The sequence below is a fragment of the Syngnathus floridae genome, chromosome 7 (genome assembly GCF_059516105.1).
Source record: "Syngnathus floridae isolate MCC-2025c chromosome 7, RoL_Sflo_1.0, whole genome shotgun sequence".
NCBI lineage: Eukaryota > Metazoa > Chordata > Actinopteri > Syngnathiformes > Syngnathidae > Syngnathus > Syngnathus floridae.
Genome location: NC_142419.1, coordinates 2,038,732 through 2,051,989, shown reverse-complemented (window position 1 = coordinate 2,051,989; position 13,258 = coordinate 2,038,732). Strand labels below are relative to the sequence as shown.

At 44.5% G+C, this 13,258-nt stretch overlaps 1 protein-coding gene across 20 annotated transcripts in view; it reads left to right on the top strand.

The window, feature by feature from the left end:
* Window positions 1–13,258, top strand: part of brip1 (BRCA1 interacting DNA helicase 1) — a 204,647-nt gene that overhangs the window by 125,734 nt on the left and 65,655 nt on the right. For 16 of the 20 annotated variants that reach the window (XR_015859326.1, XR_015859327.1, XR_015859328.1 and 13 more), the window contains 2 exons: window positions 10,347–10,506; window positions 11,203–11,324. The exons of the other annotated variants lie outside the window; for them this stretch is intronic. Coding sequence is in view for 13 of the 16 variants with exons in the window: in XM_088380208.1 (XP_088236334.1) it covers window positions 10,347–10,506; window positions 11,203–11,324 (282 nt within the window). In the remaining 3 variants the exon portion in view is untranslated. The remainder of the gene's footprint in view (window positions 1–10,346; window positions 10,507–11,202; window positions 11,325–13,258) is intronic. 20 annotated transcript variants of the gene reach the window in all.

The following is a 13,258-nucleotide window of genomic DNA, read 5'->3' as shown; positions in this document are numbered from 1 at the left end:
CTGGCCCGCTTGCAGTCCAGACCTGTCTCCCATTGAAAATGCGTAGCGCATTATGAAGCGTAAAATACGACAGGGAAGACCCCGGACTGTTGAACAACCAAAGCGGTTCATCAAGCAAGAATGGAAAATAATTCCACATGAGAAGCTAAGAGAATCCTCTTTTCCAAAACATTTATTGAGTGTTATTAAAATGAAAGGTGACGTAACGAACATGCCCTTTCCCAACTTCTACTGCACGTGTTGCAGCCACGAATTTCTAAGTTAATTATTATTTGAAAAATAAAATAAAAGTTTATGAGTTTGAGCATTAAATATGTTGTCTTTGTAGTGTATTCAATTGAATATAGGTTGAAAAGGATTTTCAAATCATCGTATTTTGTTTTTATTTACATTTTACACAATTTCCCAACTTCATCCGAATCCGGTTTGTATATAACACTGCATGGTTTAGCGCCTTCCTATCTCGTCGAACGTGTTGTACCTTATTTGTACTAAGTTCATCTTGTTTTTCCTTTTTTTTTAATCACTTCACTGGTTTCTTTTATATCAAACAAATTGTTTTAGGTTCATTACCTGACATGTTTCGGCGGTTTCTTCCGCCTTCATCAGAGTGTCCACTGATGTTTGATATAAGAGAAACCAGTGAAGTGTTGTACCTTATGTTCCGTCCCAAACCCTTTTTTCGCAAAATGCTGGTCCTTTAGAAGTCTGGAGAGACAAGAATATTCTCTATTCGAGCTCCAGAGCTTTGGAATGTTCTACCGATAGATATCAGACCTGCTACCTTATGATGATGATGATGATGATGATGATGATAGAACTTTAATCATCCCACAGCGGAGAAATTTACTAGAAGCAATATGACATGATTAAAAACCAAGTTTTATGCTTTGGCCTTTAATTAACCTGTGTTGGCCGATTTGGCTGTGGTTTGTGCTCTCTGACGAGGAGGGGATTAGGTGACACCCAAAATGAAAATGGCTGTCTGGATTCCATGTCGACCAATCAGGACTAGATCTGAGGCGGATCACCCCCTCATAAACATTGCCATGACAACTGAGACAACAATCTTCCTGCTATTTGCATCTACTTTACTTTTTCTTTGGATTGTTTTATATTGTGTGTTCAATGTTGCCCCCTCTGCATCCGTTGCAACCTGGTCGTCCTGGAAGGGGATCCTCCCATCTGCAATCCCTTCTCAAGGTTTCTCATTTTTCCCCAGTTGGGGTTTTCTGAGTTTTTCCTTGGGCTCACGGGAGTTAAGATCGGGCGATCTAGAGATTAATTCTCAACTGTGGATATGTGAAGCCGTTTGAGATGTGAGGGGCAGACAGGACTTAAATACACGACAGGTAACAAGAGGCAGGTGAGAATGTTCACACTGATCATGGGCACACAGGAGGGGAGGGGCGAGCACACAGGCACACGGACAGAAACTATGACAATATGCACATAATAAAACAACCGAGGATGAGACGTGACACTGAATTGGCATCACAACAGTGATTCTTCACGCGGGGCTGTGAGTCAAGAGTAAATATTACTAAAGCAAGCTCCGAAGTGGCCATGTTAATACTGTTGATGTTATGAGCCTGTAGACGTGACACAAACTATTACCGTATTGGCTCGAATATAAGATGGTGTTTTTTGCATTGAAATAAGACTGAAAAAGTGGGGGTTGTCTTACATTCGGGGTCTCGACATTATACCCATTCACAACGCTAGATGGCGCCAGATTTCTTTAAAGCGAATGCTGAATTTAACTCCCCAGGCCAATGTGAACCTCTGTCACGGAGAATAATAATAAAAATAACGGTAGCACGAAGAAGAAAAATAAAAAACAGAGGTAAGCAAGAAAAGAGAAGAAAATAAGAGAAGAGATAACAGAAAAAAGAGAAACGTAGCGACAATCTGGAGAAAAGTGGGTCGAAGATCGGCCAGGTTAACCGGCAGCTGAGGAGATTGTTATGATGCAAACTTCAAGATGATGGTGATAAATGAGGCAGAGTCTTCAAACAATTGCAAAGCGGCTGTGAAATATGGTGTCACAGAGTGTAATGTACGGAGATGGAGAGCTCAAAAAGATCGCCTAAAAATGCTCACAATCAGAGAAAAGCTTTCCATTGTCCTCAAAGCGGCCGCTTTCAAGAGCTCGACAGGAGTGTGTGCGCGTACGAGGACGGGTTCGTTTTGGCCTGGGGAGTTAAGTTCAGCATTCGCTTTAAAGATATCTGGCGCCATCTAGCATTGTGAATGGGTATAATGTCTACACCCAAATGTAGGACGACCCCTACTTTTTGAGTCTTATTTCAATGCAAAAAACACTGTCTCAGATTCGGGCCAATACGGTAATTATTTTCTGTATAAAAATTAAATTTGGTGTTCAAAAAGTTTTTTTCAAACTTGAGTCAGGGTCGTCTTATATTCAGGCCAATACGGTACTTTCTGAAAGATATTGTTAATGACAAGAGCAAAATTCACTTGTTTTAAGTTTTAATAATAACAGACAACTTTGCATTACTTATAACTCCTGTTTAAAATGTTCATGAGGCAAAAATGATTATAAACTCATGTAAATTTAAGGTATTTCATACAGTTTGTTCAATGTTATCCGAGTCTTCATTTTTGTTGTTTCCAATTTGTGTTTTTAGAGTTGTTCATATCTGCCTGAGTGGCTTATATTTGGTTATTTTGTCATTTGAAAAATAAAGACAATTGTGACAATGAAATTTGTTTTAGAAGAGTGTGTATTTGCATGAAATTTTTGTAGTTAAAAAATGTCCGAAAAAACTACCATGTTTTTCGGACTAAAAGTCGCTTCGGAATATACGTCGCATCAGCCATTAAATGCACAATAAAGTTAAAAATAAACATAAATAAGTTGCACCGGAGTGTAAGTCGCATTTTGGGGAAATTTATTCGACAAAATCCAACACCAAGAACAGACATGAACGACCAACAACAACAGAGAAAAGTATCAGCAGACAAACACAAGTGAGACAGAATATGGATTCAATCCTCGCGAGGAGTGCAGTACAGATCACTTACAACAATCCTACTACACTAAATATCTGTCTGCACTCCCGCTCTTTTTATTTGGATTTGTCCTACCCACAGTGTGAGACTTATTGTCCCCTAAGGGTGGGGGAGAAGCGCGTGGGCTTCGTCTCATAAGCAATAAATAAGAAGTGATGCACAATGTGTTAGATACTGATAAGATAGTATCAGCAAAACGGTTTAAGCAATCAACAACTTTCTTCGGCTCTGAGAGATGGAAACAGGAAGGTGATGTTCTCTTGAAGGGTCATGGCACATCGTTTGACGTGTTATTTTACTACGATCTATTCTGGTAGATGTTCTCTTCTCTGAGGTGTCAGTAGTATCTTGCTTGACACCGCCGTCACCTCTCCCCTGACCCAGCCATAACCTTTCTTCTTCTGTTGCACAAGATCAGAAACAGCAAGGCAAAACAGTAAGAATACTTTGCAGTAATATTGTGATTAAGCACTCATTAGAGAACACATGATAACATATATATACATTTTTCTGACACCGTCTCCTCGTCGCACAAGCGGCAGCGATCCGAGTCGGATTTCCCCATAAGGTGGAGCGAACGACGGAGCAGGGGATGGTGTCCACTATGGAAACGAATCAGATCGGTGCGATCCCCTTTCGGCTAGGCAAGTTCTTCCTCAGTGACTTTTGCGGTGTATGTCTGCAAGAGGCAGGGGTGGTAGAAAGGGGGAGGGCGATCTTCACGCTGGATGATGGCGCGTCTCGTGGCTGCATCGGGGGGGTGGGAGGTTGGCCGTCGTTCGACCCTAGTTTAGCTTGCCTGTTCGCCAGGTTGTTCCCACGTAGGTGACAGTGGCCCGGGATCCACAGTAATTGGAGTCGCTGAGACGGAGGGAGAAGTGTGAGATCACCCTGGAGCCTCTGAATGGTAGGGTCTTCAGGGATGAGAACCTTCCGCGGATCCGCGGATTTCCGTGTTTTTTTCCGTCAGGAGTATCATTTGCGTGAATCGTGTAGATCCGTTGAGAAAATTGTTTTTATGTTTTTTAGAGAAAAAAGACGAGGATCGTGCCAGGGAAATAGACAAGTCGAACGGGATCAGGAACTGCTTCAGATGGGCATGGCTCGAGAGCAGCGTAGCGTCATCATACAACTCGGAACACAAAGACGCTCTTAAAGCAATGCGACAGTGAGCGCCCGGCGCGCTGCGGTTGCGCGATCGGACTAAATTAAGCTCCCCAGCGCACTGAGGTCCGCTTCAATTTTAGAAAGTATATCAGGAGTTTAAAAATATTTTCTAAATTTCAGCGACGGCTCTGTCACAATAATGCAACCAGCGCGGTGCAGTTGCGCAGTCGGTGATGCGCTACGGTTGCGCGTTCGGCGGTGCGCTGCAGTTGCGCGATCGGACAAAAATGTGCAAATGAAAAAATGCTTAAAAAAGTCTTGGAACGGACTAAAAATTTTCCATTGTTTATAATGGGAAAAATAGATTCGGAATTCGACCGATTCGCTTCTCGAACCTTATTCTGGGACGGATTGTGGTCGAAAACCGAGGCTTGACTGTATTATATTCACCTTGGTAGCCCACCAAGCAGGAATAGTTTTTTTAACAAAACTGTTGAAATTGAGTGATGACATTAATGGTTTTGTGGTTGCTATACTGCCAAAATCCGGGAGTTTCCAGGGAGCTTTTCCCCCTGAGCGTCTGGGGCGTTGCCTGCGGCCCCCAATGGGGGCCTGTGGGCCCCAATAGGGGACTGCGGCCCCTGCAGCTCCCAATGGGGGCCTATGGCCCCTGGCCCACTGCCGCCCCATTGGGGGGGGGGGGGGCTGCGGCCCCTGGCCCCCTACGGGCAGTGGGGCATGCCGCCACCAGACCCCGGCTACTTTTCAGTGTTTTTTTTCATTTGCCATTCTCATCCCTGGGTCTTGCGTAAGGGGGTTTCCCATGGCTAGAACTAGTGATTTGCAATCAGTGAGGAATATTGATGTTTGCCAGTTGGGTGCTGTCATCAGCCAGGAGACTGCCTCAGTGAGTGCCACTTTTTCGGAGCTGCTTTGAGCACCTGTGGCACCATGCCATTGATGGAAGACCAAGTCCTCCTTGAAGACGATGAACCCTGCACCGCCATCCGTGGTGTCTTCTTTAGTGGATCCGTCCGTGAAGATGTGTTTTACCTACATTTAGGATCAGCTCTTCGGCCCTAGCTCTCTGTATCCTGACTGGCATTTGCTTTAAAAGTTGAGCAAAAACAGTTGGAGTGGGAGGAGGTAAAAGCCAGGGTGGTAAGGGCTGGGAAGAATATATACAGGGAAGGTGAAGGTTAAGGGCGGTAAGACGGGGGAGAGTTGTTGAGCGCCAGTCTGACTTCTTTTGCAGCCGCATTTTAAGGTTTTCGTGAAGAAGGTGGTATCGGGGGTCTGTAGGGGACAGCTGGTTCCATGCGTCAGCTTTCAGAAGGGACTGCACTTTTAGACAGGGTGAGAGGGGTGTAAGATGAGCCTCGTGCAGGACTGCTTCGTTGGGGTTGACCGGACATGGTGGGTTATAGCGCAGGCTGCTTCCATTTGGGCTGTTTCAAGGGACTTGAGGTGGGTTGCAGCCAGCCTGAGGGCCCATGCAGCATATTCTGGAAGGCTTTTTTGGGTGGCAATATAGGTACACCTTTCTGAGGTCGTTCGGTTGCCATCCCCGCAAGGTGCCACTGAGCTTGCAGAGGAGGTTAAACCATTTTGACATTGCTTGTCGGACTTTTTTGCGTGCTCCGTAAACGTGAGTTGTCGGTCGAAAGAAACACCAAGGAAGGTGGGGACGGGGTTATGTTTGAGCCTTGCGGAAGTCCTTCTGTGAAGGTTACCAGCTCAGTGGCCTAGTAGTAGAGTGTCCGCCCTGAGGCTGGAAGGTTGTGGGTTCAAACCCCGGCCGGGTCATACCAAAGACTATAAAAATGGGACCCATTGCCTCCCTGCTTGGCACTCAGCATTAAGGGTTGGAATTGGGGGGTTAGATCACCAAATGATTCCCGAGCGCGGCACCGCTGCTGCTCACTGCTCCCCTCTCCCCCAGGGGATGGATCAAAATCACATGGGGATGGGTTAAATGCAGAGGACAAATTTCACCACACCCAGATGTGTGTGTGACGATGATCATTGGGACTTTAACTTTAACTTTATGCTCCTTCCTGAGGTGGCGTTAATCTTGACTCTGGCTGTATGGTTAGTGAGCCAGGAGGCGGTCCATTTGATGAAGCGAAAGCGGACCCCCATGTCTGCCATTTTCTGAAGGAGACCTGTTCTCCAGACCTGATCATACGCTTTGCTGAAGTCGAAGAATGTTGCAATCGTACGCTGGCGCTTTGTTGACTGAAAGCCGTCGGAGATTAACTGCGACAGTCGAAGGGCTTGGTCCGTCGTACTCCTTCCCTTTTGAAAACCGGCCTGCCAATGACTGAGGAACCGTTTGTCTTCCAACCACCATGCAAGACAGTTGACGATGGGCCGCTCCATCGTTTTGCTGAGCGTAGAGGTGAGAGCGATGGGTCTGTAGTTTCCAACGTCCTGTGGTGCTTTCCCTTTTTTGAGGAAGGGTATGACGGTAGCCACGCACCAAGCTTGCGGGCACCAGCTCTCTAGCCAACTGGTATTGACGATGTGGAGCAGTTCAAGGAGAAGAGCTTCCGGGAGGTTTATCAGGTGGTCGTGAGCAATGCCATCAGGTCCAGCTCCCTTGCCTGCTTTGAGTTGATGTCGCGCGGCCTGTAGCTCATTAACGGTGAACGGGAGCTCGAGTACTTGTCGCGGTGAACCGAGTAAGCTGTGGGTTGTCGTTCGAAGATTATGCACCACTCTTCTCCTTGGTTTGTCACTTTTGCGTCCGCCGACCGAGGCATACTCTGATAAATGCAGTGGTTTTGGCGCGGTCGCTGACTTATTCTTTATTCTTATAGACCAGTGTCTCACCAGAGTGTTGCGTTTTGTTGCCTGAGAGGGACTTTGCGAGGGACCACGCTTATCCCGTAGATTTAGTCTCGGCAGTCTTGGCTAGGTGAGCACGACATGCATTTCTTTTTGCTTCATCAGTTTCTTCCTTGACACGTTTACAAAGGTTAAGCCATTCTTTCCCATTGTTATGTAGATTTTGGTGCAGTATATCCCTCTCGTGGATGAGTTCTTTCAGGTCCTGTGTCAGCCAAGGGAGCTCCTTCTGGTGGGTAACTTTAGCTGGTATTGCCAGAGCGGCTGCTTCCTTCATATGCTGGACTAGGAGTTGCAGCTTTTCCGGGGCTGTAGCAGCAGAGGATATCAGTGGTAGCCGGTCTAGTATGATGGCGCTGACTTGCTTCCAGTCCGCCTTCGAAAGGTTGGGACACACTCGTCATTCTTGATGATCAACTTTTAGTGTTTGGTTCCATCTAATCAAAATAGGCCTGTGGTCAGACGTCATTTCGTCGATCGGTTCCCAGCACAAGTGTTCAGCCGTAGTGGGGTCCGCTATCGTAAGGTCGGGAGTGCTCAGGCCTGCTCCTTGTTGGTAACGGGCAGCCCTTGTTGGTACACCGTCATTAAGGAGAGTTTTGTCATGGTCGTCGACCCATTCGTGGCATTACCCCTGGGATCTGCCTTTGCAAATTCATCCCAGGCCGTGTGGTGTGCATTGAAATCCCCGCAGATAAGGCCCTTCTCTGTAGGAAGCCGGCTCAGCCAGGAGGGGTCTTAGTGGACCTGACACTGTTCCGATGTCGCCGGGGGGATGTAAGCGTTAACATGCGTTAACATGCCTACGGGCGATGGGGATGTGTAGATGTTGGAGTTTGAGTGGACCTGAGGGAGTCGAGGGAAGAATGGAGTAGGGGGGTGCCGGATCTCAGGTAGATAAGAAGACCCCCGCCTCGCCGTAGTTTTGTGCCTGAGCCTTTACGATCTTGACGAATCACGTTGAAGCCAGGTAGCTGAGGCGTTGGGTCCTCGATTGCCAGTTTCGTTTCTTGCAGGAGGATGAGGTCGATGTTCAGATTTGCCGTCACTTCTTGGAGTTCGATAATCTTTGTTGCCAGGCAATCACAGTTCCACTGTAGGATGGTGTTGTTTTATGTGATGCTGGGAGATCGGCTATCCTGTCAGTGGCTTGTTGTGGGCAGGAGGGTTTAAGATCTTGACAGCTTTGGCAGCACCAGTTGTTGTTCCTGCGAAGTAGAGTCAGTGTATGTCGTGTTTCGGGGGCGCATTTGGCATGGAAGGCGCGCTTGCAGGACCTACTACAGGTAAAGGGGGAACGCAATACAACAAGTTTTTTATCACAGATAGGGCAGTTAGCATTTATAGCTTGTTGTTGTTGTACTGTCGCTGGTGCTTGGGTGGTGGATGAGGATGGTTGTGATAAAAGGTTTTGTGGTGATAAGATAGGCGAGCAGTTTGAGCATAGCCAGTTTGTAAGTTTGGGAGCGAGATAGGATTTGAGCGGTGGGATTTGTTGGGGCAGTTAGAGCAGAGGGTGGGGGAAATGGTGGAAGGGAAAGAGATTTTGCAGACACAGCATTTACCTTTCGGTCCCCTGTAGACTGAACGATTTAATGATTTGGAGTGACACAGATGGTTTGATAATATTATTGCTCATATAATAGTTATTTGATATATAATTCATGTATCGTTATATGGGCCTGTGAAATATTTTGAAGTGCAAGCGCCGTCAGCAGCGCGCACCCATTGTTGGCATAAAGGACGAGCGATGGGTATAATGAATTGGAGTGACGCAGATGGTTTTATAAACGTGTTATGTATGTAATAGTTATTTGAATAACTCGGAATGTTACGTCCGGCCCATTCTCAGCTCTTCGTTTCTGTTTAGTTCACGTTAGCATACCTATCATTTAGCCTGTTGTTGCTCGTTCATGTCTGTTCTTGGTGTTGGATTTTGTCGAATAAATTTCCCCCAAAATGCGATTTATACTCCGGAGCAATGTTTGTTTTTTCCACGTTATTGTGCATTTTATGGCTAATGCGACCTATATTCCGGAGCGACTTTTAGTCCGAAAAATACGGTATTGTAATTCCCTCTTGAAAGTGACGGCCCTCAATGTCAACTTTCCTCGTTTTCTTTGCAGTCGCCTTGGCAGAAATGAGCGGAGAGGGGTGGTGCTGCCACCTTTAGGTAATAGGAGGAATTACAGTTTCAAGTGTCATGATTTTTTTATTCAGTTTGACAGTGCAAGCAGGCCATAAATAATACATTATAAGACCGAAGCTGCGGGCCGTATGAAATCTGACCGGGTGCCAGATTTGGCCTGTGGGCCGGACTTTGGACATGCCTGATCTAGGTCTATTCTATCTAGCTCATTCACCGAACCCCTCTTTAATGAAAAATAAAATAATTTCTTTAAACTCAAGACATAGATGTTTTTTACTGGTGCACAAAATGAGCCGTGCATGAACGTCACCTTGTTCAAAGAACAAAACGAATTCTTCTTCAAAGAGCAAAACGACTTCTGCTGTTGCCTTTGCAAGACCAGTTCAGATATCCGTCATCACCAAATTACACAATGAATCAAGTGTGTTCCGACCTCCGCAGTGGAGGCTCTGCCGAACCCCTGAGACCGACTCACCGAACCCCTAGGGTTCGATTGAACCCAGGTTAAGAACCACTGATCTAGGTCAATCTGCCTACCATTCATGCTTTTAGGATGTGAGAGGAATCCCGATTACCCGGAGAAAACCCACACAGGCATGGGTAAAACATGCAACTTTCACACAGGAAGGCTCGAGCCACAATCAGCTGAATTGTAAGGCGAATGTGCTCACCGCAGATGTACTTCATTTTAATTGTAAATCCCAATTCCAATGTGCCAGTATCCCAACGTGCCAGTAACACAATGTTGCCAGAGCTGCAAGGCCCTTTGTAGCTGCTCACAGCTCTTTTTTTTGTTTATTCATCCATATATTTTTTTTTCATCGTATATATTTTTGACTGTTCAAACTTTAAAATGTTTGAGCTTATCCTAACCAATACCAAAAAGCCCCAAATAGAAAATGTTTTTAAAAATACTTGTTTTAAATAATAGTAAATGTATTTAATAATACTATCACAATGTGTTTTTGTATTGTGGGTGCTATTTTCCTTGTTGGAAATATACATTACAAAATGTTTTGATTGTTGGAGGGGGTAAAATTCCATTTATTTCAAAAGCTAAAGGTGATTTGAGGTGTTTTGAGTTCCTAGCATGGTCACAGAATTGAACTCATCTCAAGGCACCACTGCAATGGATTCTTCTTATTTAATAAATCAATTTGACAATGACTATTTTTTCAATATGAGGATATTCTAATTTGTTCAGATGCTCAATAAGATGCGGGATCGGTGGAACATCACCGGTGTTTGGGAAAAACTTGAGAAACAAAAAGAAGTGATAACAGAGCCTCGTGGTGGTGGCAAGAATGACTTGGATGAACTACTTCAGGCTTACTACAATGCGATTAAGTCCTATGAGAAAAGAGGTGAGATTTCTTTTGTATTCATCCCTCAAGGTGATTTTCAACTCACATTGCTTTATATTTGACCTGTTTTTTTAGCTTTTGGAAGCAGCAAGATACAAATTGTCACCGTCTGGTTTCTAAGCTCCAGTTCTTTAAAATTATCCACTTCACTCAACTTAAAGTGGAAGTCAACCGAAAGACTAGTTGGACTGTGCAGTTCACCTAGGCAAAACAACGTTTTCTGATTAATGTTTCGTTGGTCGACTTGCCAGCGACTGAAAATTACCTCTTAATTTTCAGGTCTCATGTCACAACCAATACGGCTCACCAGTTTTGGCAAAATTAGAATACCATATTTAGAGTAGTAGACATACCCTAGTAAGAGACATATTGCGAATAATTTTTTGGGGGTGACTTCCCCTTTTTGAGTGCAGCTCCAAATCATTTTAAATTCCTTTTATTGTACTCTATACCAGTGGTCTCCAACCCCCGGGCCGTAGACCGGTACCGGTCCGTGGATCATTTGGTACCAGACCGCACAAGAAAGTATAAATAACTTATTATTTCCATTTTATTTACCTGAGTCTGAATGATCTTTTATTTTGAAAAATGGACTGGATTCTCTCCTACACCTACTGGTGCTAAAAAGATTGGGGGTCGCTGCTCTATACCCTTCCCTTGTGGTGCATATTTTCACTACCGGTTTTGTTCCCATAGATGGTGCTCTGTTCATGGCTGTGTGTCGGGGAAAAGTGAGTGAAGGACTGGACTTCACAGATGACAATGCCAGAGCAGTGATCACTATTGGAATCCCATTCCCAAATATTAAAAATCTCCAGGTAGGTAGTGGGTGATCAACTGTTGCTGTTAATCTATGATACTTTCAAAGTAACACCGGGAAAGATTCAGTTTTTGTTGATTATTGCGGTGCCTATGGACAAAAAACGGTAGTGTTTTTGCATGAAGATAACCACGTTTCCTGAGTGCCAGCGCGCAGTGTCGTGAAATCCTGAGCGCTCACTCGCCTGGTGTTGAACTGAAAAACGTTTTTGTTTCCACATAGAGCAGTGTATAGATTTTAAGTTTGTCAAAACTGTACACTTGTGTTTGTTGTTTTAGCAGTACTGCATGATGAAAGATCTCCAAATCATTTTTGTCAACTTTTTGTGTTTAAATTGCCAACGTTCCTATGTTGATTTCTGAGTTCCTTTTATAAATCTACACTCTCCTCAAACGTTTGTTGTAGACAGTAACCATTTGGGATTCACTTCAAATTATACATAATCAATATTTCATCTTTTATTTCCAGATTTACATCTAGCCTCAAGTAGCTGTTTTTTTTGGGGGGGGGGTATTTTTGTTTTGTTTTTTGCAAAAAAAAAAAAAAAAAAGACAACATGGAACTAACTTGACTATTGAGTTAGTAGGAATAATGTGATAAAATAGCAGTTTATTTTTTAAACGAATGCCTATGTTCCTTGCTCACTCAAGCAGACACATCTTAATGAGTCACAATGATGTCAATTCATTTGAGAAACAGATGAAAGCCCCAGCAACCTCAGTGATGCCGCGAACTGCCACAGGGAGAGACATGTAGCTCAAAATTCGCCTCCTTTTTAACCACCACCTCCAAAGTCCAGTTTAAAATAGTATTTAAGATGTCCTTTGCTAAGAGCCATGTCTTATAAAGGTCAAATATATTTTTCAGGATGAACAGGTTTCAGAAATCAAAGCCAAGGCAAGCAAGTGATCCCTTGACATTTTAACTAATCGCTTCTAGCTTGTTGTTTCTTGCACATTTTTGAGATTTGCTCCAAGCCAGAATTGGCTTTTTCACATATGTTACCTGTCATGTTAGATTGGCAATGACAGTGTGCAGGCCAGATTTGTTAGAAGCCCAAATGCTACAATGGGTTAGGATTGGATTTAGATGACAAAATCCCCCTGGGCTACTGGCATTTTGTGCAGAAGCTGTCTCATGCGGTTCATGGCGGACAATCACTTTTTTTGGCATGTTTAGATAGATAGATAGATAGATAGATAGATAGATAGATAGATAGATAGATAGATAGATAGATAGATAGATAGATAGATAGATAGATAGATAGATAGATAGATAGATAGATAGATAGATAGATAGATAGATAGATGGGACAGACGGGAAAGGACAGATTCTGTTTTTTCGGCAGTATTCATACTGCAAAGTGGGTACCGTATTTTTCGGACTATAAGTCACATTTTTTTCATAGTTTGGGTGGGGGGGGCGACTTATACTGAGGAGAGACTTATATGTGAATTTTTTCACAAATTTTCAAAATTAAAAAAACGAAATGAGTAATGTAATTTGAACTGCAAGTGACGCGGCGCGGCACTTGTTTCCATAAAGGACAAAGGATTCGATCACGGGATGACGAAGATGATGAAGGGTCCCACATACTACCGGCATCATTAGCGGCTTTGTTTGTAAGTGACATGGAGGTCGAAGAGTTTGAAGGATTTAATGATTTGAAGTGACACAGAAGGTTTGAAAAATTATTATGGCTTTTACGCACGCCCGGTCCTACTCTACGGAGCTCTCTTTCACCTCCGTGGATGGAAGTCGGGGGCCGGCGCCCGGCCGGGTGGCTTTCCGGGGACGGTGGATGGGGCTCGGACATGGCTTTTGCACACGCCCGGTCCTATTCTACGGAACTCTCTTCCACCACCGTGGCTGGAAGTCGGGGACCGGCGCTCGGCCTGGTGGCTGTCCGGGGACGGTGAATGGGGCTTGGAC